At 41.3% G+C, this 25,241-nt stretch overlaps 2 protein-coding genes across 10 annotated transcripts in view; both read right to left on the reverse strand.

The window, feature by feature from the left end:
- The window catches only part of LOC135438178 (titin-like), a 123,630-nt gene that overhangs the window by 26,379 nt on the left and 72,010 nt on the right, over positions 1–25,241 (reverse strand). For 6 of the 9 annotated variants that reach the window (XM_064696383.1, XM_064696382.1, XM_064696380.1 and 3 more), the window contains 2 exons: positions 19,552–19,626; positions 10,580–16,300 (listed from right to left, as the gene is read on the reverse strand). In XM_064696383.1, the coding sequence (XP_064552453.1) occupies positions 10,580–16,300; positions 19,552–19,626 (5,796 nt within the window). Of the gene's footprint in view, positions 1–10,579; positions 16,301–16,780; positions 17,004–17,188; positions 17,250–17,511; positions 18,570–18,641; positions 18,747–19,551; positions 19,627–25,241 lie in introns of those variants that run through there. The other 3 variants (XM_064696389.1, XM_064696390.1, XM_064696387.1) reach the window with 2 other exon arrangements.
- LOC135438216 (titin-like) lies at positions 19–5,889 on the reverse strand. The gene is made up of 6 exons (XM_064696445.1): positions 5,880–5,889; positions 5,435–5,845; positions 4,796–5,334; positions 4,230–4,685; positions 3,269–4,198; positions 19–3,216 (listed from the first exon to the last, which is right to left on the reverse strand). The coding sequence occupies exons 1-6, from the start codon at positions 5,887–5,889 to the stop codon at positions 133–135; spliced, it is 5,430 nt and encodes a 1,809-aa protein (XP_064552515.1). The 3' UTR covers positions 19–132.

The following is a 25,241-nucleotide window of genomic DNA, read 5'->3' on the forward strand; positions in this document are numbered from 1 at the left end:
TATGTTTTGGTATGTATTGTGATTAATATGGAATGATTAGAAAAATTTGTTATTAACAGTCCAGATATGTTACTTAAGGTTAAAAATTTTTAAAAAGATAATAGTTTAATTTAATACTTAAGTTTCAGCGCATCAATTAAAAAAATAAAATATAAAAAAAAATGAAAGCGTTTTAAAGTGGTGGCGCCTCCCCTTTAATAATATATAACTTATATAAGATGTTTTTTGCGTATACTTCAATTGGAACTCTCGTGTAAAATGTGGTGTAAGCATAGTGTTGTGATTTGTGTTCTTACCCCTCTGTTTGTGTGGCTTTGGTTTTTTGTGTTTAGGAAGTTGCTCATCATCGAGCTTACTAATATCAATAATGTCGGCAATGTTTTCATCACTAACAACGCGTATAAGTGAATAAGGCTCTTTGCCTTCTTCTTCAATAGTTTGTATTTGGTAATATTCTTCATCGTCAGGACCTTGTTTTTTGAATGTTCGAGTTTTGGTTTTCGTTTTTCTTGGCTTCTTATTATCAGCAATTTCTTCAGTAAAAACAGTTTCTTCTGGCAACTCCTCAATAGGAATGGGCAACGTAGAAGTTTCATCGACTGGGACAATTTCAACATGCACAGTAGTAACTGGTTCCATATTTTCCTCTTCAACAGTATTAACTGTAGTGACTTCATCATGATTATCATCAATTTTTGTTTTAAATGCTCTTGTCTTAACAGTTTTCTTCTTCTTTGTTCCATCGGGAGAAATGACTTCTAGTTCAGTTACTTGTTCTGGTAACTCAACTGACTTATTGTCAGTTTCAATAGGCTCCGTAAATGGAAGTTCATTGACAGTTATTTTATAAATGGGCTCTCCTGAATCTTGTTCAGTAATATCAATTTCCGTTACTTCTTCCTTAAATTCGTCTTTAGGTTTCTTTATGACCCGCTTTTTAGATTTTATAACTTTTTGTAACCCATCTGCGTCAACAATTTCAGATTTAACGATTTCATCTGGTAAAACAACAACTTCTGTGAACTTTTCTTCCGGAAGATCTGGAAAGGGAGCTTTGTAATTCTCAACTGTTACCTTTGTCTGAATTGGTTTTTCATATTCTTCGACAGTTTGAACTTTGGTAATTTCCATGTTAGACCCCTGCACTTTTTTAATAATTTTAGTTTTAATAACCGTTTTGATTGGAGTACCATCATTCTTTTCAGAAAGAATTACTGACTTTCTTTCTGGTAACTCAACAACAGTAACATCATCATCGGGCTTATGAACAACAACTCTTTTCTTTAAACTAATTTTTTTCCCAAATGGAGTTTTAATATTGGCTTCTTCAATTGTTATTGTTGTCTCAGGCTTTTCATCTTCTCCTTCAACAGTTTCAATTTTGGTGATTTCCTGTTTATCGCCCTTAACCTTCTTAATGACACGTGTGCGTATCTTCTTCTTCTGGGGCTTGCCGTCTTCGGTGAATGATTCAACAACACGAATCTCCTCCGGAAGCTCCATGACTTCTTCAGGCTGTTCGTCCAAGGGAATCTCTTCCACTGTGACAGTTGTTTCAGGTTGTTTGTTGTCCTCCTCAACGGTTTCAATCTTAATGACTTCTTGTTTGTCACCCTTAACCTTCTTGATAACACGTGTGCGTATCTTCTTCTTTTGGGGCTTGCCGTCTTCGGCTACTGTTTCAACAACACGAACCTCTTCCGGAAGCTCCTGGATTTGGTGAGGCTGTTCTTCTTCCACAGGAATTTCTTCCACTGTGACAGTTGTCTGTGGTTGCTTGTCATCCTCTTCGATGGTTTCAATCTTGGTGACTTGTTGTTTATCACCCTTAAACTTCTTGATAACCCGTGTGCGTATCTTCTTCCTTATGGGCTTTCCGTCTTCGGCTACTGTCTCAACCATACGAACCTCCTCTGGAAGCTCATGGATTTTTTCAGGCTGTTCTTCTTCCACGGGAATCTCTTCCACTGTGACAGTTGTCTGGGGTTGCTTGTCATCTTCTTCGATGGTTTCAATCTTAATGACTTCTTGTTTGTCACCCTTAACCTTCTTGATAACACGTGTGCGTATCTTCTTCATCTTAGGTTTGCCGTCTTCGGTTACAGATTCGACTACACGAACCTCTTCCGGAAGCTCCTGGATTTTTTCAGGCTGTTCCTCATCCACAGGAATCTCTTCCACTGTGACAGTTGTCTGTGGTTGCTTGTCATCTTCTTCGATGGTTTCAATCTTGGTGACTTCTTGTTTGTCACCCTTAACCTTCTTGATAACACGTGTGCGTATCTTCTTCATCTTAGGTTTGCCGTCTTCGGTTACTGTTTCAACTACACGAACCTCTTCCGGAAGCTCCTGGATTTGTTCAGGCTGTTCTTCTTCCATAGGAATCTCTTCCACTGTGACAGTTGTTTCAGGTTGTTTGTCGTCCTCCTCAACGGTTTCAATCTTGGTGACTTCTTGTTTATCACCCTTAACCTTCTTGATGACACGTGTGCGTATCTTCTTCTTTATGAGCTTTCCGCCTTCGGTTACTGTTTCAACAACACGTACCTCCTCTGGAAGCTCCTGGATCTGTTCAGGCTGTTCTTCTTCCACAGGAATCTCTTCCACTGTGACGGTTGTCTGTGGTTGCTTGTCATCCTCTTCGATGGTTTCAATCTTGGTGACTTCTTGTTTGTCACCCTTAACCTTCTTGATAACACGTGTGCGTATCTTCTTCTTTTTGGGCTTGCCGTCTTCGGTTACTGTTTCAACTACACGAACCACTTCCGGAAGCTCCTGGATTTGTTCAGGCTGTTCTTCTTCCACAGGAATCTCTTCCACTGTGACGGTTGTCTGTGGTTGCTTGTCATCCTCTTCGATGGTTTCAATCTTGGTGACTTCTTGTTTGTCACCCTTAACCTTCTTGATAACCCGTGTGCGTATCTTCTTTTTCTGGGGCTTGCCGTCTTCGGTAACTGTTTCAACCACACGAACCTCCTCTGGAAGCTCGCTGATTTGTTCAGGCTGTTCTTCCTCCACAGGTAGCTCTTCCACTGTGACAGTTGTCTGTGGTTGCTTGTCATCCTCTTCGATGGTTTCAATCTTGGTGACTTCTTGTTTGTCACCCTTAACCTTCTTGATAACACGTGTGCGTATCTTCTTTTCTGGGCTTGCCGTCTTCGGTACTGTTTCAACCACACGAACCTCCTCTGGAAGCTCCTGATTTTTCAGGCTGTTCTTCCTCCACAGGCTGTGACTTGTGTTCGACCCTTAACCTTCTTGATAACACGTGTCGTATCTTCTTTTTGGGCTTGCCGTCTTCGGTTACTGTTTCAACCACACGAACCTCTTCCGGAAGCTCCTGGAGTTGTTCAGGCTGTGCTTCTTCCACAGGAATCTCTTCCACTGTGACAGTTGTCTGTGGTTGTTTGTCTTCCTCTTCGATGGTTTCAATCTTGGTGACTTCTTGTTTGTCACCCTTAACCTTCTTGATAACACGTGTGCGTATCTTCTTCTTCTTGGGCTTTCCGTCTTCGGTTACTGTTTCAACCACACGCACCTCTTCTGGAAGCTCCTGGATTTGTTCAGGTTGTTCTTCTTCCACAGGAATCTCTTCCACTGTGACAGTTGTCTGTGGTTGCTTGTCATCCTCTTCGATGGTTTCAATCTTGGTGACTTCTTGTTTGTCACCCTTAATCTTCTTGATATCGATAACACGTGTGCGGATCTTCTTCTTTGTGGACTTGCCGTCTTCGGTTACTGTTTCAACCACACGCACCTCTTCCGGAAGCTCCTGGATTTGTTCAGGCTGTTCCTCATCCACAGGAATCTCTTCCACTGTGACAGTTGTCTCTGGTTGCTTGTCATCCTCTTCGATGGTTTCAATCTTCGTGACTTCTTGTTTGTCACCCTTAACCTTCTTGATAACACGTGTGCGTATCTTCTTCTTCTTGGGCTTGCCGTCTTCGGTTACTGTTTCAACCACACGAACCTCTTCTGGAAGCTCCTGGATTTCTTCAGGCTGTTCTTCTTCTACAGGAATCTCTTCAACTGTGACAGTTGTCTCTGGTTGCTTGTCATCTTCTTCGATGGTTTCAATCTTAGTGACTTCTTGTATGTCACCCTTAACCTTCTTGATAACACGTGTGCGTATCTTCTTCTTTGTGGGCTTGCCGTTTTCGGTTACTGTTTCAACCACACGAACCTCTTCCGGAAGCTCCTGGATTTGTTCAGGCTGTTTCACCCTTAACCTTCTTGATAACACGTGTGCGTATCTTCTTCTTTGTGGGCTTGCCGTCTTCGGTTACTGTTTCAACCACACGAACCTCTTCCGGAAGCTCCTGGATTTGTTCAGGCTGTTCTTCTTCCACAGGAATCTCTTCCACTGTGACAGTTGTCTCGGGTTGCTTGTCATCCTCTTCGATGGTTTCAATCTTCGTGACTTCTTGTTTGTCACCCTTAACCTTCTTGATAACACGTGTGCGTATCTTCTTCTTCTTGGGCTTGCCGTCTTCGGTTACTGTTTCAACCACACGAACCTCTTCTGGAAGCTCCTGGATTTCTTCAGGCTGTTCTTCTTCCACAGGAATCTCTTCAACTGTGACAGTTGTCTCTGGTTGCTTGTCATCTTCTTCGATGGTTTCAATCTTAGTGACTTCTTGTTTGTCACCCTTAACCTTCTTGATAACACGTGTGCGTATCTTCTTCTTTTGGGCTTGCCGTCTTCGGTTACTGTTTCAACCACACGACCTCTTCGGAAGCTCCTGGATTTGTTCAGGCTGTTCTTCTCCACGGAATCTCTTCCACTGACACGCACCTCTTCGGGCTCCTGGATTTGTTCAGGTTGTTCTTCTTCCACAGGAATCTCTTCCACTGTGACGGTTGTCTCTGGTTGCTTGTCATCCTCTTCGATGGTTTCAATCTTGGTGACTTCTTGTTTGTCACCCTTAACCTTCTTGATAACACGTGTGCGTATCTTCTTCTTCTTGGGCTTGCCGTCTTCGGTTACTGTTTCAACCACACGAACCTCTTCCGGAAGCTCCTGGATTTCTTCAGGCTGTTCTTCTTCTACAGGAATCTCTTCCACTGTGACAGTTGTCTCTGGTTGCTTGTCATCTTCTTCGATGGTTTCAATCTTAGTGACTTCTTGTTTGTCACCCTTAACCTTCTTGATAACACGTGTGCGTATCTTCTTCTTTGTGGGCTTGCCGTCTTCGGTTACTGTTTCAACCACACGAACCTCTTCCGGAAGCTCCTGGATTTGTTCAGGCTGTTCTTCTTCCACAGGAATCTCTTCCACTGTGACAGTTGTCTCTGGTTGCTTGTCATCTTCTTCGATGGTTTCAATCTTGGCTTCTTAGTGACTTCTTGTTTGTCACCCTTAACCTTCTTGATAACACGTGTGCGTATCTTCTTCTTTTGGGCTTGCCGTCTTCGGTTACTGTTTCAACCACACGAACCTCTTCCGGAAGCTCCTGGATTTGTTCAGGCTGTTCTTCTTCCACAGGAATCTCTTCCACTGTGACAGTTGTCTCTGGTTGCTTGTCATCCTCTTCGATGGTTTCAATCTTCGTGACTTCTTGTTTGTCACCCTTAACCTTCTTGATAACACGTGTGCGTATCTTCTTCTTCTTGGGCTTGCCGTCTTCGGTTACTGTTTCAACCACACGAACCTCTTCCGGAAGCTCCTGGATTTGTTCAGGCTGTTCTTCTTCCACAGGAATCTCTTCCACTGTGACAGTTGTCTCTGGTTGCTTGTCATCCTCTTCGATGGTTTCAATCTTGGTGACTTCTTGTTTGTCACCCTTAACCTTCTTGATAACACGTGTGCGTATCTTCTTCTTCTTGGGCTTGCCGTCTTCGGTTACTGTTTCAACCACACCGAAGCGCTCTTCTGGAACCTCCTGGCATTCTCTCCTCAGGTTTCTTGTACTTCTTGTTTGTCACCCTTAACCTTCTTGATAACGCGTGTGCGTATCTTCTTCTTTTGGGCTTGCCGTCTTCGGTTACTGTTTCAACCACACGAACCTCTTCCGGAAGCTCCTGGATTTGTTCAGGCTGTTCTTCTTCCACAGGAATCTCTTCCACTGTGACAGTTGTCTCTGGTTGCTTGTCATCCTCTTCGATGGTTTCAATCTTGGTGACTTCTTGTTTGTCACCCTTAACCTTCTTGATAACACGTGTGCGTATCTTCTTCTTTGTGGGCTTGCCGTCTTCGGTTACTGTTTCAACAACACGAACCTCTTCCGGAAGCTCCTGGATTTGTTCAGGCTGTTCTTCTTCCACAGGAATCTCTTCCACTGTGACAGTTGTCTGTGGTTGCTTGTCATCCTCTTCGATGGTTTCAATCTTGGTGACTTCTTGTTTGTCACCCTTAACCTTCTTGATAACCCGTGTGCGTATCTTCTTCTTCTTGGGCTTGCCGTCTTCGGTTACTGTTTCAACCACACGAACCTCTTCTGGAAGCTCCTGGATTTCTTCAGGCTGTTTTTTCACTGTTTCAACTCACACGAACCTCTTCCTGGAAGCTCCTGGATTTGTTCAGGCTGTTCTTCTTCACAGGAATCTCTTCCACTGTGACAGTTGTCTCTGGTTGCTTGTCATCCTCTTCGATGGTTTCAATCTTGGTGACTTCTTGTTTGTCACCCTTAACCTTCTTGATAACCCGTGTGCGTATCTTCTTCTTCTTGGGCTTGCCGTCTTCGGTTACTGTTTCAACCACACGAACCTCTTCCGGAAGCTCCTGGATTTGTTCAGGCTGTTCTTCTTCCACAGGAATCTCTTCCACTGTGACAGTTGTCTCGGGTTGCTTGTCATCTTCTTCGATGGTTTCAATCTTGGTGACTTCTTGTTTGTCACCCTTAACCTTCTTGATAACACGTGTGCGTATCTTCTTCTTCTTGGGCTTGCCGTCTTCGGTTACTGTTTCAACCACACGAACCTCTTCTGGAAGCTCCTGGATTTGTTCAGGCTGTTCTTCTTCCACAGGAATCTCTTCCACTGTGACAGTTGTCTGTGGTTGCTTGTCATCCTCTTCGATGGTTTCAATCTTGGTGACTTCTTGTTTGTCACCCTTAACCTTCTTGATAACACGTGTGCGTATCTTCTTCTTCTTGGGCTTGCCGTCTTCGGTTACTGTTTCGACCACACGAACCTCTTCCGGAAGCTCCTGGATTTGTTCAGGCTGTTCTTCTTCCACAGGAATCTCTTCCACTGTGACAGTTGTCTCAGGTTGCTTGTCATCCTCTTCGATGGTTTCAATCTTGGTGACTTCTTGTTTGTCACCCTTAACCTTCTTGATAACACGTGTGCGTATCTTCTTCTTTTTGGGCTTGCCGTCTTCGGTTACTGTTTCAACCACACGAACCTCTTCTGGAAGCTCCTGGATTTGTTCAGGCTGTTCTTCTTCCACAGGAATCTCTTCCACTGTGACAGTTGTCTCGGGTTGCTTGTCATCCTCTTCGATGGTTTCAATCTTGGTGACTTCTTGTTTGTCACCCTTAACCTTCTTGATAACCCGTGTGCGTATCTTCTTCTTTTTGGGCTTGCCGTCTTCGGTTACTGTTTCAACCACACGAACCTCTTCTGGAAGCTCCTGGATTTGTTCAGGCTGTTCTTCTTCCACAGGAATCTCTTCCACTGTGACAGTTGTCTGTGGTTGCTTGTCATCCTCTTCGATGGTTTCAATCTTGGTGACTTCTTGTTTGTCACCCTTAACCTTCTTGATAACCCGTGTGCGTATCTTCTTCTTCTTGGGCTTGCCGTCTTCGGTTACTGTTTCAACCACACGAACCTCCTCTGGAAGCTCCTGATTTGTTCAGGCTGTTCTTCTTCCACAGGAATCTCTTCCACTGTGACAGTTGTCTGGGGTTGCTTGTCATCCTCTTCGATGGTTTCAATCTTGGTGACTTCTTGTTTGTCACCCTTAACCTTCTTGATAACCCGTGTGCGTATCTTCTTCTTCTTGGGCTTGCCGTCTTCGGTTACTGTTTCAACCACACGAACCTCTTCCGGAAGCTCCTGGATTTGTTCAGGCTGTTCTTCTTCCACAGGAATCTCTTCCACTGTGACAGTTGTCTCTGGTTGTTTGTCATCCTCTTCGATGGTTTCAATCTTGGTGACTTCTTGTTTGTCACCCTTAACCTTCTTGATAACGCGTGTGCGAATCTTCTTCTTTGTGGGCTTGCCGTCTTCGGTTACTGTTTCGACCACACGAACCTCTTCCGGAAGCTCACTGATTTGTTCATGCTGTTCTTCTTCCACAGGGATCTCTTCCACTGTGACAGTTGTCTCGGGTTGCTTGTCATCCTCTTCGATGGTTTCAATCTTGGTGACTTCTTGTTTGTCACCCTTAACCTTCTTGATAACCCGTGTGCGGATCTTCTTCTTTTTGGGCTTGCCGTCTTCGGTTACTGTTTCAACCACACGAACCTCCTCTGGAAGCTCCTGGATTTGTTCAGGCTGTTCTTCTTCCACAGGAATCTCTTCCACTGTGACAGTTGTCTGGGGTTGCTTGTCATCCTCTTCGATGGTTTCAATCTTGGTGACTTCTTGTTTGTCACCCTTAACCTTCTTGATAACCCGTGTGCGTATCTTCTTCTTCTTGGGCTTGCCGTCTTCGGTTACTGTTTCAACCACACGAACCTCTTCCGGAAGCTCGTGGATTTGTTCAGGCTGTTCTTCTTCCACAGGAATCTCTTCCACTGTGACAGTTGTCTGTGGTTGCTTGTCATCCTCTTCGATGGTTTCAATCTTGGTGACTTCTTGTTTGTCACCCTTAACCTTCTTGATAACACGTGTGCGTATCTTCTTCTTCTTGGGCTTGCCGTCTTCGGCTACTGTTTCAACAACACGAACCTCTTCCGGAAGCTCGTGGATTTGTTCAGTCTGTTCTTCTTCCACAGGAATCTCTTCCACTGTGACAGTTGTCTCGGGTTGCTTGTCATCCTCTTCGATGGTTTCAATCTTGGTGATTTCTTGTTTGTCACCCTTAACCTTCTTGATAACACGTGTGCGTATCTTCTTCTTTTTGGGCTTGCCGTCTTCGGCTACTGTTTCAACAACACGAACCTCTTCCGGAAGCTCCTGGATCTGTTCAGACTGTTCTTCTTCAACAGGAATCTCTTCCACTGTGACAGTTGTCTGTGGTTGCTTGTCATCCTCTTCGATGGTTTCAATCTTGGTGACTTCTTGTTTGTCACCCTTAACCTTCTTGATAACCCGTGTGCGTATCTTCTTCTTCTTGGGCTTGCCGTCTTCGGTTACTGTATCAACCACACGAACCTCCTCTGGAAGCTCATGGATTTGTTCAGACTGTTCTTCTTCAACAGGAATCTCTTCCACTGTGACAGTTGTCTCGGGTTGCTTGTCATCCTCTTCGATGGTTTCAATCTTGGTAACTTCTTGTTTGTCACCCTTAACCTTCTTGATAACACGTGTACGTATCTTCTTCTTTTTGGGCTTGCCGTCTTCGGTTACCGTTTCAACAACACGAACCTCTTCCGGAAGCTCCTGGATTTGTTCAGATTGTTCTTCTTCAACAGGAATCTCTTCCACTGTTACAGTTGTCTGGGGTTGTTTGTCATCCTCTTCGATGGTTTCAATCTTGGTAACTTCTTGTTTGTCACCCTTAACCTTCTTGATAACACGTGTGCGTATCTTCTTTCTCTGGGGCTTGCCGTCTTCGGTTACTGTTTCAACCACACGAACCTCCTCTGGAAGCTCTCTGATTTGTTCAGGCTGTTCTTCCTCCACAGGTAGCTCTTCCACTGTGACAGTTGTCTGTGGTTGCTTGTCATCCTCTTCGATAGTTTCAATCTTGGTGACTTCTTGTTTGTCACCCTTAACCTTTTTGATAACCCGTGTGCGTATCCTCTTCTTCTTGGGCTTGCCGTCCTCGGTTACTGTTTCAACCACACGAACCTCCTCTGGAAGTTCCTTGATTTGTTCAGGTTGTTCTTTTTCCACAGGAATCTCTTCAACTGTGACAGTTGTCTGTGGTTGCTTGTCATCCTCTTCGATGGTTTCAATTTTGGTGACTTCTTGTTTGTCACCCTTAATCTTCTTGATAACACGTGTGCGTATCTTCTTCTTTTTGGGCTTGCCGTCTTCGGTTACTGTTTCGACAACACGAACTTCCTCTGGAAGCTCTTTGATTTGATCAGGCTCACTTTCATTGATAGGAACTTCTTCTACTGTGACAATTGTCTCGGGTTGCTTGTCGTCCTCTTCGATGGTTTCAATTTTGGTGACTTCTTGTTTGTCGCCCTTAACCTTCTTGATTACACGTGTACGTATAGTTTTTTTCTTCTTTTGACCATCTTTTGTGAGTTTTTCAACAATTTGAATAGTTTCGGGAATTTCCGTTATCTCAACTTCTTGTTTTTCTTTAATTTGTGTTGGTGTCTTTTGTTGTGTGTGTTTTGTGTCAGTGGCTTGTTTTGTATCTGTGTAAAAAATATGCTTTTAGTTTTAATTCGGTTTGTATTTTGGTTATTGTTTTGTGTAATATGTGTTTTGTAGATCGGGGGACAAGTAGTAATGGAAGTAATACGCCTTTTTCTGTTGAATTTGCTTAAAGTTAACCTTACGTAATACTTACCCGGATGTGATTTTACCGTTTGATTTAATATGTTTGTACTTAAGCTTTCATACTCAGATCGTTGTGTAGATTGCATTTTTGGCTCAGAATGTAACTCCAAGTCAGTTTGTGTTTTGTCATTTTTCGGTATTATCGTATATTGTGCATCTTCGAGAGGCTTAGCCTCAAGAGGCAAAAGAACATTTACATTGTCAGGTACAAATAATATTTTTTGCAAAGCATTCTCTCTTTCCGCTATTGTAGGCATTTCCAGGTCATATACAACATTTTGGTTTGCTGCTAAATTTAATATATCAACTTGATTTTTAGTGTTCGTTTCATAACTTATATTTGCATTTGTGGGCAGTGTTTGGTTTTTCTTATGTAGTGTTGTGACTTGTTCTTCTGTAATTGTCTGTTGGCTGAGACTCGAGCTGTATGGCAGTATTGAAGGCTTTGCATGTTCCAAATCTACTTTAGAGCTGCTTGTTTCAAGAATAGTTTCCGTTACCTGGAGTTCCCAGCACAGAGGTGCAACTTTTGCATCCGTAGTGGCGTAACTCGCACATTCCATAGCAGGAATCTTGTCCTCCAATAAATGTTTAACATTTTCAAAGGGCTCTTGCTTGGTTACAAGTAGATTCTTATGTGTTATGTTATCTTCGATCGCTTTTGCCTTTGTAGGCTCTACCTTTGAAATACTATCTAAGGAAGATATAACAGATACTTCTTCCACAACCGAAATGTTTAGGTCTGTTAAAATATCAGAGGTTGGTTGTGCACTCTGTGGCTTGAAGTCACCGTGCCCTTCAATATTTTCGTATACGCTTACGGTGGATGTTTGAACTGGTTTGATAGAGCTTTCTACAAAATTTAATTTTGGCGTTAAGCACTTGCTTTCCTCAACATTAATATTGGGAGATTCTTCATAGACCAACTGCTCAGTAATAGTTGCAGCCTTATTCGTAGGTTCACATATTAAATTAGCATTCACTTCTATAGGCACTCGAAGGTCGTAACTTTCTTGTATGGAACTTACGCTGATGACTTCCTCAGTTACCAATGATTCTTTCTCCGTGCTAGAAACTTGAACATTATTTTTAATAAAGGGAGCCAAGGGAGCCATATCACCTTCTTTAATAAAACCAGTTTGTATTGCTGTTACGTTAGCACATTTGGTATCGGAATCGCCGAGTTTGGTGCCGTGACCTTCTTTTGGGCGCTCATATTTCAATTCCTCTGCTTTTTCATACACCGCAACTACGGATACTGTCTTGTGTGTTTTCGGTTGACTGATTACACTTCTTGTCGACTCTTGAGCCGAAATTGTAGGTAGTCCTAAGCTGTCAATATTTTCAATAGGTATCACTTCGGAGATTAGCATTTCACGTCGTGTTCCTTCAATAAAGGGTTTACCATAAGCAATTTGATGAGTGTTCAAGAACGTATCCTCTTTTTGCAGGATGAGATCATCAAGTTGAACGTTTAGTTTGTTAGCGTCAGTCGGTACATAAGGATGTACTTGAGCTTTCTGTGTATTAGATTCTGCATGTTTAATATTCTCTGATAATTCATAGGGCATTGTATCAGTTGTTGTTGTATACTGAAGAATATCGCTTAATCCAGGCTTTGCAATAACCTCCTGGGATTGTGTTGGCTGTATGGCAGACTCCTTTTGAAATATGTGGACTTCTTCTGACTCAGAAGTAGCTTTGAATATTACATTCATAGATTCTGTTGCCTTTGTAGCCACATCATCGTGTGGAGATATGGATTCTGTATCCTCGACGTAGTGACTATCCATGACTGTTACTTCAAAATGGTGTCCTTCCAAGTTGGGCTGAGCAACTGTCTCGGCCAATGTTGATGTAATAAATTCTTCAGCGTCCTCAACTGTTTGTATTGAAGTATTTACAGGCAGTTTTAATTGGGAAGCATTATCACTTGAGGTAGCAGCTGAGCTGGTTTGGGCCTCGGAAAGAAAGTTTTCCGAACTTTCTATAGCTTGTTGTAGATTTACAATTGGAGCATGACTCGATGCATGGGAAATTCCAGCTTCTTGTTTATTTAAAGTCTCACTAGGCTTCGTTTGACCAAGCGTTTCATACACCTCAATTTCATTGACCCCTTTGGTGTAAAGAGCTGGAATAACTTCGCTAACCTTTGCATTAAATTCCTGTGACCGTTCTGTATCGAATGACAATTCGGCTTCTAGTGTATTTTGATCCTCTTTTATAGCTAATTGGCTAAAAGTGTCCTGAGTGGGCTTAGCAGTTCTTTGTTTTTCTTGTGTCTTCAGAAGTTCTTCAACTTCTCCAATAAGCATACACTCACTGATCATTTTATGCTCATGAGGAATTAAAGACTGAGAGCTTACACATTTGGGCTGATCATCATCTTTAGATATTAAAACATTATCATAAATTATGGCTTCAGTGGTTATTGTTTCCGATAAGACATCAATGTTTGGCTTTGCAAAAGTGTTTGACACTGAGAAGGCTGCCAGATGTCCAGTTAACTGATTTTCCTCCACTCCTTCGGTCAACGGCAACTTTAATAATTCCGAATCAACACATTTTGCTTGCTCGAATGAAATAGATGGCACCTCTAGATCACGTTCCAATTCGAAAGTATTCTCCCGTTGACTCAGCACAATACCAGCTGTAGAATCAAGTGAGACTTTAGCCAACTGCTTGACTGGCTGAGAGAGATCATCTAGTGCAACCTCTTTCTCAAATGTTTTCGTTTCCTGCACATGAATTTCGTCAAAACTGCTGATTGTAGGCTGTCTAGTTTCTAATGTTGGACTAAAAGTGGTAAGATTTGCTGCATGCTCCAAAACATTCGGCTCTTCTAAGAGCGGTGATTTTTTGGTAAAGTCACTTAGTTTTGGTGTAATACCATCTTGATGAAGGATGATTGGCTCTTCAATATGCCCAGTTTCTTCACTTACTATAGCTGTAGTCGTTTTCAAAGATGATGTGTTTTCAATGATTTTCATGTTAGTTATAAAAGACTCATTTAAAGCTGGTGATAGGTAATCTTTTATGGCATCTAATGATGTTACCTCTTCACATTCAGGTAGTGTAATTTCGCCAATATTGACTAGAGCGTGCTGTTCAGATGGTTGTGTTTTGTCACCAAGCTCTTGCACTGATTCCAAATGCTGGGGGCTTGATTTATTTGGCACTTGTAAAGCTCTGACGGTTTCTATAACAGCATTTTGAGTTGCATTTTGTTCATCTGACTGCAAAGCTATTTCCTGTTCTAGAGTCAAAACAGAGCTTGTATCTAAGGGCTGCAGAAGCTCAAAGTTTGTTCCTGATATTTGTTGGTGGGGCTGAGTTGACTGCTGATGAGACTGTAAGGTTTCCAGTAATGCTTGTTCCGTTATATCAGTTCCAATTTGAGTTGGCACTGTAAAATCTGCTAGTGCCGCAGTTGGCTTGGTGTCAGTCGCATGTTCCTTGGTAGACTCCAAAATTGTCACTAGCATATGCTCCGCATGATTATATGTATCTTGTGATTTCTGAGCTTTTGTTTCTATTTGGTGAGGAGCTGATTCGATAAGTTCGGAGCTTTCGATAGCCTGCACAGCAGTTACTTCCAACGGCTGCTGATTTTCATCCATAAGTATTTTTCCAGACTTGAGTTCGGGCTGTTGTTGTAGTTTTAGATAATCTATTCCTTTAAGCGATTCTTGTTCACTTATCACTCCAACTGGTTTTGACTCAAAAACTTGAGTAGCTGATGCTGGTTTAACATTATCACTTTGAATATCGACAGGTGTAAGTTGAGGATGCACTTCCCACACACTGCTTACCTTCAGCTCAGCAGGGATTATTTTTTCTATAGCGGCTTGCTCAGGTATTTGTATTTCTTGAAGAAAACTGTTTTCTTTCTCAATGCCAGTTTCCTGTTTAACATCCAATGCCTTCTGTTCAACGAAATTCAGCTTTGCCTTCACGGTGTCAGGTACCTCCGACAAGAGTTTCTGCTCCGTGTCAATAGCAGTTTGTGTCTGCACTTCTGCAACCAGCTCTCCTTCTGTAATATTTACTTTTCCTCGATTGAGCTCAGTGCACGCATGATCCATTAACTCAAGGGTATCATATATTGCTTCCTGATTACCTACGACGGTCTCAAAGCCCTTAGTTAATGTTTTCTTCGCAGGTTTAGCAGGCTCTACTGTTGGCTTATTTAGATTTTCCGTAGTTTCGACCAATTGCATCTCTAGAATCTCACCAACTGTGAGACAACTGCTTTGGCTTGATGTGGCACCTATGATTTTGGGTAGTTTCTCTAAAGCTAAATCCTGTGTTCCATCCTCGTTGAAGACAGTCTCCTGAGTAATGATATGTGATTGTGTCTCCAAACTCGAATTTGCTTCGTGTGAGTCAGTCTTGAACATTGGCAAGCTCTCTTCAATAGGACTGCGCGCTTCTGCTGTCGTATTTATTAGGCCCTCAAATAATACCAATTGCTGTACAGCCTGAACCTCAATATGCCGCGGCTTTAAAGGCTTTTCATCACTAAGTGACTCCATTATGTCAACTTCCTGCACAAGAAGCGGTCTCTCCTCGGGCTTAATTGAAATTTCTGCTGTAGACTTTGTAGGCTGAAATCCAGCGCTGATTTCTTCTTCACTTTCTAATAACCTGGTTTCTCTAGTGCTGAATGCTTTAAACTCTTGTATCGACATTGATGTACTCTCAGCGCGCACCCCTTCTGCTGGTATGAGTTCCATTACAGAGTCTTCTGGTTGCCACTCACTAACGCCAAGGCTATGACTTGAAGTTAATTTTGGAGAGATTTGCTCAATATTGGGCTTTATTTTTGGTGCTTCCTTAGCTACAGTCTCACCTCTAAATGATTCAGTAATCAGAAGACCTTCTTTTTCACGGAATTGTGATTGTGCGTTTTCCATACTAATTGACGGAGTTTTAAAGCTTTCGACACTGTCCAACGTTGACTGCTGTTCCGAGGTGAGCTCATGAGAGTATAGGATCTCGCCATGTGCTTGCTGGGTGGGAGCTTTTAACGACTCCAACTCACCCAAAGTATCCGCGATGCTTGGTGTTTCAATAAGCAATGGACGCGACTCTTTAATTTTGCGCTCAGCTTGAATAAGCTTGGGTATTTTGGAAGATTTTAACTCTTTGGGAGTTTCCCTTGTCTGCATCTCAGTAATAGAAGCTGCGTGTCTTTCACGAACTTCAACTTGCTCGGTAAGCTCACTAGTCGCCGGGGTGGACCGATCCAAACTAGAACTAACCTCATCAAACGCTAAACATTCCTCATTCACTGCTAAAGTCTTTTGCGGTAAAAGTTCATTTTGTACCTGTGCCGCTATCGGTGCTGGTGTAGAGAGTTCTGTAGTTACTGAAACTGGAATTGTTTCATGTGTGCTCTGTGATAGATTTTGGGTGGATAGTTTTGTACTATACGGCAATAGCTCTTCAATTTGCTCGAGTGTCTCAATTGTTGGAGCTTCTGTGTTTGACTCCTCTGCAAAGGCTTCTCTCTGCTCCTCAAAAGTTTCTCTCGTTTCTTGTTGTTGTTGTTTTTGTTCTTGTTGTATTATTTCTGTATGTTTATGCTTATGCTTTTTAGTTTTGGTTTTGCTATGCACTGTTTGTTCAGCCTGTATTTGTACATGTTGTTCTTGACCTATTATTTGTTCTTGTTCTTGTTCTTGTTGTTGCTGTATGAATTGTTTTTCCACTTTTGTGGCTGTGGTTTCTGCGAATGTAATGTAATTAAACAATGACAATGTCGGCATTTCTTTGAGGTGCTATTAAGACAATACACTAACAATGTTTATAAGCTTCATAAAACCAAGCAAATGCAATTTTTAATAATTATAACAGTCTGACAGCGAAGAAACTTATCATTAATAGATATTGTTTTTATTTTTTTTTAGCATTTTTGTGGCATAAACGAAAGCTAAACAGACAAACATAATATACATACATATTACGAAAGGAAAACTCTTTGAAAACTTACCTGAAGTGAAACCAACTGTGAGACTGCGTGCAGAAAAAAAGCCCTTCTACTCTTGTATTCAGTACGTAGAAGCAATTAAATTTAAAATTAATTTGCAATAATAAGCTTATATGACAACAGGCTATAGCAAATTTAAAATAATAGCAGTAGGGGGTTATTAATGGTTAATGGGCATATTAGGTACTCGGTAGGCGTCTTTTTAGAATATACACATGATTTGTTTGGTTTAACAAAATTTAATTGTTATATTTTAAAAGTCAATATCTATTATTGTTTGTTTTTGGTTTTTTTATGTAATAATATTATGTAGTAACTGTAGTTGAGTAGTTCATTGGGATACATCAGTACTGGTAGGTATTATTTTGGATTTACAGTTCATCTGTGTTTATGTTCAAACCTTCATGGACAACTATCGTGCGTTCCTCGACAAAAGTTTCCTCTACGTTTGTGTTAGATTAAGTTTGTTGTTGGGATTGGCACATAAGCGCAGGTATTTTACAAAGCAGTTTTACATTTTGAAAATAAAAAGAAACAAAATGGCTTTTCAGTATTCAAAATATAAATGGATAAAAGCATTTAAAAAATTTTCATATTTATACTATATACAAAATAAGCCGCACTCACCTATTTTTACATGCGTAATAGCCTCGTGACTTTCAATTATCTGGGATGTCTCTACTATTCTCTAGATTTCAGTGAATCGGTTAAAAAAATGTATAAGAAAAAACATCAATATACTAATTGGAAATGCTTTGAGAGCTTCAGTCTAGATAATATTTAAAATTTCCAGCATATACATCGTGAGGGTAAGTAGTTGAAATGCCAGTTGTTAAATAATTCCCCAATTCAAGCGTTACAATACGAAATTTAAAACAAATTTTGTTTGGCATTTCAACTGTCTACACAACTGCAGTAACAAACAGAAACGAACAAAACAGAATTCAAACCTCCTTTCCGCATATCTTCCAATCGTGCGAGATGAAATCCTCCCTATGAAACTTTCGTATGACCGTCTCTATTGTAATTTCGTACGTCTGTATCATGCGTATAAAGGCTTTGAAGCCGACTGTCGCTGCCAGTATTGTTTCGTCCTCGTTCGAAGATTCACTTAGGATCTGTGTTATCAGCTCTTCGTGCCCCTCACGCTCCACTAGCTGAACTAGAGCCGATTGTGATTCGGGCTTCTGTAGTGATATGAATATGTTCTGCTCGTACATGTATGTAATCTCATAATGCGTGCAGCCGTAGCGTAATAGCACACCAATTGTGGCCAAATCTCGGAGAGCCGACTCGCCAATCTTTCCAAAGGACTCGGCCTCGACGGATTCGAGCAGCCATTGCACCTCTTCATGCTGGCTTATCTCATAAATATCTTCGATTTTAATCGTTTTCATTGTTATTTTTGTGCGTATTAGTTCAACTGTTTCAGTAAGCTCAATAGTTTTACTCGACGTGTATTTTTTTTCAACATGGATCTCTTCCTCCGAAACCACATCTTCCTCTTCTTCTTCTTCTTCTACAATTTCTTCAATGATTCTGCTGCGTTGCTCAGCATCTGCAATTTTGCGATCTTTGACTTGCATTACTTCCGAAACTTCACTGTGCTCCACTAATATGGGTACAGCCTGTCTCACTTTGATTATATTCACTGTCGTCTCTACTGTACTTGCTGGCACTATTTTGATTTCTGTCTTATGCAGCGTCTGAGATTCAGAGGCACTAGTTCGTTTTGCCATTGTGCTGGATGCCTTTTTAGCCGCTTTCTTCCTTACAGTTGTTTTCGTCTTCACATGTTCCATCTCATCTGCCTCTGCAGATGTGGAGGAAATGTCGAACTTAGCGCGCGTCATTGTCATGCCAATCTCATTGATCAGCTTGCAGTTGTAGTAACCGCAATCATCATTTGTAGTCTTGAATATTTCTAGCGATGCCTCTGTTTCCTGCACTACCATACGATACTTTTCGGACGCCCTCAGTTGCACATTGTTGAAATACCACTGTATATCTACAAAATCAGTAAACCAATCTTCCATCAAGCCCTGGCCACCTGCAGTGCACTACAGAGAGTATACAGTACCTGGTTGCGGGTTGCCTGCAAATTGTATTGAGAATTTCGCAGTATCGCCAAAGGCCGCACGGCAGTCACGCATTTCATTAAGTAGCGATGGCGAGCATTTAGCAGCTATAAGCATAAAAATTGCATAATTTAACTATATATTAGCTACTACTCTCTATAGCAAAGAAAAAGTGTGCAACAAGCAACAGGAGTTAGTGTGTGACTTCTGCATTGTACTTACAGTGAGTAATTCAGATATAGTTCACTTGAGTAATATGTAACTTGTTTGTCTGTTTTCTGTTGATTTAGTAATGCGTTTGAAAAAATTAAACTTGCAATCAAACAGTAAAATAATTTAACATATTAGCATGTATGTATATAGATATGTATGTACATAAGGCCAAGCAGCGTTTTGGGAATGTCATATAGTTTCCTTGGAATTTACTTTATAAAGTGTTAGTAGAAATTTTGAAAAAAAGAAAAAATAAAAAAGTTTTAGAACACAACCAATTACTTGCAGATGAGGTATTGATACTGTAAGAAAATATATATACGATAACAAAATTTCATACTATTATTTCTAATGGCGTTTACTTTTTCAATAATATTGTTTAACGTTTGGATTTGTTGGGATAGGGGAATAAGCCTTAGAGCTGTAAGGGCTAAGCCACAAAATTTGTAAGCTTCATTGGACGAAATCGACATGTTCACATAATTTTTGTTGTTGCTGTTGTTGGTTTACGAAACATTGTATAATACAAGGACAAATACAATAGAGACAGACAGTAGAAGTGACAGACTTTGTGAAATGTTGTTTGTGATTTAAGACAATAGTACGGAAAACATTTGTGTGTTGAAAACACGAAATTAAAACACATATACACATAACAGTGGTAGAATTCAATTATTTTTTCAATTCTCAAATACATACCTTTGAGAGCGACTTGCATCTCTTCCATGTGAGTCACCCATTCTGGCTTGCGATAATCCTTAGATCCAACGATGCCTAGTATTGATGAAATATAGTAGAAGTGTTAATAGTTTCATATTATTCACATTTCATCGTAAAATAGGTAAATCATTTTTGTTTTTTATATATTTCTTATATGTTCTATGTAAAGTATTTAACCTTTCGTGTTTGAAAGTGTTGTATGTGTGGGGAATACGAGTTGGAAATGTTATCAAGGAGGATTGTATACAAATATTATAAAGGGGATATGGATAAAAGGGAATTTGGTAATGCTGCTGCAGATCTGAAAAAGAATTTTACTGACAATTCCAAAAATTTTCCATGACATTGTAAAACGTATTTTATAGACATCATAAACCATAACAGTACCTTCTACTGCGAATAGTGCAGTTGTGACTGCCACTCCCAACGGATTGTAAGCCTCAAAACTAATTGTGCCCAAATCATCGGGATATACATGATTGATGACCAGCACTGAGGTGCCATCTTCGAAATTTTCGATTTGATATTCCTCGGAAGCGAATATCTGTTCGTCGTCACGTAGCCATTTGACTTTTGGTTTTGGTTTACCAATAACCTTAACTTCCAATTTCGCTTGTTCACCCTCTTTGGGTTCGATTTTTTCAGGTAGCTTTTTAATTATTTTCGGGGGTTGTTCGTCGATTGAGATAGTCTAAAACGGTGTTATCATATATGGAAAGTTAGCTTCAAGTACCTAGACAACTCTTCAACTACAATCACGCTTACTCTATCAAGTAGATCCTCCTCAGATCCTGTGAGTCCAGTGATTTCAGAATCGGGGATATATTCAAATGCTAAAAAAATATTTTAAAGTATTTAAATATAGGCGAGCCCACAGTCGAATATATTAACAAACGCAAAATGGAAAATTATTTACAAAAGGAATTTGGGAGAGCTGATAAGATAGATTCAGATTCGAAACATCATAGACGCAATTTTCAAGATAGTATCACATGCAAGTTCTTCAAGATGTGAGTTAGTAACAAGAACATATTGAAAGGATATATAATGTTCAAAATAGAAAGAAAAGGAGGATAGTGGCAAGAGTGTAGTTATTGGAAAACCTATTTAGAATGTAATGCATATGGTATATGCTACGTGGCCTACTTTTCTATTGTTAACTATCAACTATCTATTGATACCATCCAAAAGTACCTTGAATATTAACTGATGTCTTCGTGACGCTTTTGCCAATCTTATTTGTCGCAACGCATTTATATTGGCCTTGATTTTCAGGGAAAACTTCCGTGATTTGCAGCTGACAATTTCCTTGCGCATCCTGCGATATGGTAGTTTCCTTTGTTTCGGCAATCTTTTCCTTATTGTGATACCACTCCACTCGGGGCGTGGGCTTGCCTGTCACTTGACAAGTCAACAGCAGCGTTTCACCATCCATTACCTCGACAGGCTGAATCAATTCCTCAATAAAGCGTGGCGATTCGAATTCAACAGCCTCTTCCTGTGGCAGTGCATCCAGCATATTTACTGTTGCTGTTGATGTGACCGAGCCGCCAACGTTTTCGGCCCGACAAGTAAACGGTCCAGAGAACTTCTTTTGGAAGTCCTCAATGAGGAGCGTTGACTTGTTGGCCTGGGTAACAATGCGGCATTCATTTGAGCTCTTTATGGGCTCATTATGCACAAACCATTGGAAGGATGAAAGCGGTTCTGAATCAACAACAGCCTCAAGTATTGCAACTTCATGTTCTCCAAAGAACTTCGGTTCAAGTGGTTGGATAAATCTGGGTGGCCTGATTTGCTTGTCAGGCGCTTGGTCTGAGACTACCACTGAGCCCGAAGACTTGGCCTCACCCACCTTATTCTTGGCACAAACTTCGTATTTGCCTGTACGCTTACGGGTCATATTGATGACCTTAATTGTGGTTGTGGTTTCGGTTGTTTCTATAATGGTGTCCTCGTTCTCGATTATCTCACGACCGTTGCGCAACCATTTGATCTCTGGTCTTGGCATTCCATCGTACTTGGCCTCGAAAAGCAAAGTGCCTCCGTTTGGAATTACCACCGCACTCAATGGCGTAACTGTGGGTGCTTTAAGGATCTCTTTGGGAACTTCATCAAGACGACTTATGATATTGGCATTGCCAACGGCGCGTCCAAATGGATTTTGAGCCTGTATCGAATAGGTAATAGCCTCATTGGGAGGTGGATTTATAACCTCCAGGACCACATCGCCAGTCTGCTGATCATAGAACATCTGTAAGGCTTCGTTGGGTATAACTTCCTCAATGCCACGGTACCATTTGACTTGGGGATTTGGTTTGCCTGTGACCTGACAAGTTACTGTAACCTTAAGCCGCTCGGGTTCTTTTTCTTCTGTAAACACGATCTTAAGTGGTTTCGTAAATTGTGGCGGCACTCCTTGTTCTTTTTCTATATTCATTGTGAATAAAAAATATTTTAAAGTGTTGTGGTTTTTTGTGATTTGGAACAAAATCATGGGATTTCTTTGTTAGCTGGGTATTTTAAAAGATTAAATAGTTAAGACACCAAAAAACTTTCTTTAAAGCTTTCAAGTAACTTACACATATTTTGATAGTTGTTTCATCGATTGATACAAATTGCATATTTAACTCACCTAATATTATGTTGGTACGACTCGTCGCCACTCCGGCTTCATTCTTGGCCTCACAGGTATAAACACCCACATCGCTGGGGGTGACCTTCGCAATCTTTAGCTTGGCCACCTGCTCCACCACAGTTATCTCATACTTTTCCGAAGCAAACAATAGTATGTCGTTAAAGTACCAATTGATTTCTGGGAATGGAACACCTTCAACCTTGCACTCAAGAACGGTAGGCTCTTCGGGAACGCATTGACGTGGTCGTAGCTTCTCGGTTATGCGTGGTGGCTTGATTTCCTTCTTCTTCTTCTTGACAAGCTTTCGCTCCTGGCCAATCACCTCTGATGTTGTCGTTTCCTCTAAGTTTTGAGTCAACTGCTGATCCTCAATAAGTTCCTCATCAGCCACTTTGTCAATGCCCTCTTGGATGCGTTTTTGTGTTATTAGCTCCAATTCGGGAAGTGGTTGGCTGTCATCGAGCACTACGCGCCGTTTCTCCTTTTTAATAATATTTGAAGTGAGTTTCATTTCGAGATCGCGTCTTACATCTTCCACATCGAGTTCAATTAGCTGTTCTGTTGTTATGAATTGAGGTCTTGTGTCTTCAGTCTTCTTCAGTAGGGTTATAGTCTTTTGTGAGATCTCTTGAGAAATTTCATCAGCCTTTTCGATTTCGACAACAGCTGCCTCCAGTAGCTGTGGTTGTTCTTCAACCGAAGCTTCCTTCAGTGGTTTTGTACGTTTCTTATGCGCCTTCTGTTTTGTTTCGGGTGTTTTGTCGGTAATCACAACTTCTTCCTCTGGCTGCACATCTTCAGAGACCGCAACCAGCTTATCATCATCAACTGGCAGCTCTTCAACTTGATCCTCCTCAGCAATAGGCTCTGCAAATGGCTCGGCCACTTCCTCCGACACTTCATCCACCGATGGAGTAGCCTTCTTCAACTTTGGCTTCTTCTTCTTTTCTTTTTTAACTTTTTCTTTTGGTTGTTTGTCTTCGGGTATCTTCAGAGGCTCCAAATCAGATGTCTCTTCAGCGCTTTCCACCTTATCTTCAGGCTGTAGCTGAGGTGGGGAAATCGCCTTCTCTGGTATCGGTGCCACTTCGGTGGGCTTGGCTGGAATTGGCTTGAGTTGTACCTCTTCAGGCTGTTCTTCTGGCAGTGGTCGCCGTTTGCCAGTCGGCCATTGCTTCTCCTCTAAGGGTTCCTCAACAGGCTTCTTTTTCTCACCACGCTTCCAAGGTACTTGTGGTTTTTCTTCTTCAGGCTTAGGCTCTTTCTCGATGTCAATGTGCTCAGCCTCTTCCAAGGTTGTAGGCTCTGTATCTGGTATTTCGGGTAAATCTTCATACTTCGGCTTTTTCACCTTTTTGACTTTACGCTTCTCTTCCTGCACTACTTCTTCTTCCAACTTTTCTACATGCTGCAACTCAACGTCTTCCAGTTTTACCTCATCAGGCTTGACAGTTGTGCGTTTTGTTGGCTTAAGATGAACCTCTTCAATTGTAGCTTCCTGAGGTAATTGTTTCTTTGGTCGGGTCACTGGTTTTAAGGCCACCTCTTCAACCATCTCAATAACTTCCTCTTTTTTGGGTTTCAATTTGGTAACCTTCTCTTTTTGAGCTACTTCTTCAATAACTTGTTCCACGGCCACATTTTCCACAGGCTCGGTTTCTTCTTCTTCTTCTTGCAGAATTTCATCTTGTTCTTCGGTATCTTCAGTTGGTTCTTCAATTGATTCCTGAGTTTCTTGTTTTACTTTGGGCTTCTTCTTTTTAACGCGTTTCTTAGTAACGTCCACAACTTGGTCTTCAAATGTAACAATCTTCTCTGTCTCAACAAATTCTGTTTCAGTTGTTTCGGGCTGTTGCGCCTCAGAGACACTGGAGGTTTTTGCAACGGGCTTCAATGTTACTTCTTCTAATTGTTCCTTATCAGGCAGTTGTTGTTGTTTTCTTGGCACAGGCTTAAGCATAACCTTTTCTACCTGTTCGACTTCTTGTGTTTTAGGAACCGGCTTCTTTTTTGTTGGCGCTTCAATAGTAGGTTCTTCGATTTCTTTCACTTCTTCGGGTTGTGTTACTGGAAGTTCTTCTCCTTCTTCTTCTTCTTCTTCTACTTCCTTTGGTTTTGGTTTCTTTGTCTTTTTAATCTTGCGCTTTTCTTCAATAATTTCCTCCTGCTCTCCAGTGATTTCCTCTTGTGGAATGTCTTCCGTAGGTTGTTCTGGCTCTTCAATCACTTCTACAGATTTCTTTGGTTTCCTTGTCTTCTTTATTTGACGCTTTTCTTCGACAATCTCTTCCTGTTCTTCAACGTTATCTTCCTGTTCTTCAGTGATCTCTTCTTGTGGAACCTCCTGTTCAGGCTGCTCAATTTCCTCATTCGGTGCAACTGGTAGCTTAGGTTTCTTGACCTTTTTGATCTTACGCTTTTCTTCAACAACTTCTTCTTGTTCTTCGATATTTTCTTCCTGTTCTTCAGTGATCTCTTCTTGTGGAACCTCCTGTTCAGGCTGCTCAATTTCCTCATTCGGTGCAACTGGTAGCTTAGGTTTCTTGACCTTTTTGATCTTACGCTTTTCTTCAACAACTTCTTCTTGTTCTTCGATGTTTTCTTCCTGTTCTTCAGTGATCTCTTCTTGTGGAACCTCCTGTTCAGGCTGCTCAATTTCCTCATTCGGTGCAACTGGTAGCTTAGGTTTCTTAACCTTTTTGATTTTACGCTTTTCTTCAACACTCTCTTCCTGTTCTTCAACATTTTGTTCCTGTTCTTCAGGGATATCTTCTTGAGGAGCCTCCTCTTCAGGTTGCTCAGCTTGCTCCGGTGCTGCAGTTGGAAGCTTAGGTTTCTTAACCTTCTTGATCTTACGCTTTTCTTCAAGAATCTCTTCTTGTTCTTCGACATTCTCTTCCTGTTCTTCAGTGGTTTCTTCTAGTGGAGCCTCCTCTTCAGATTGCTCAATTTGCTCCTGAGCCGCAACTGGTATTTTGGGTTTCTTAACCTTTTTGATTTTACGTTTTTCTTCAACAGTCTCTTCCTGTTC

This window comes from Drosophila montana, unplaced genomic scaffold (genome assembly GCF_035044405.1).
Source record: "Drosophila montana isolate Dmon_TW-CO22-7 unplaced genomic scaffold, ASM3504440v1 contig_3847_1, whole genome shotgun sequence".
Taxonomy (NCBI): domain Eukaryota; kingdom Metazoa; phylum Arthropoda; class Insecta; order Diptera; family Drosophilidae; genus Drosophila; species Drosophila montana.

What these genes read in the sequence shown, in the direction of transcription:
- LOC135438216 (XM_064696445.1), bottom strand. An exon ending in AAATCCAGGAGCCCGAAGAG is followed by an intron (nt 4,686 to 4,795) that starts GTGCGTGTCAGT and finishes CAAGCCCAAAAG; the next exon opens with AAGAAGATACGCACACGTGT. An exon ending in CCAAAAAGAAGATACGACAC is followed by an intron (nt 3,217 to 3,268) that starts GTGTTATCAAGA and finishes CTGTGGAGGAAG; the next exon opens with AACAGCCTGAAAAATCAGGA.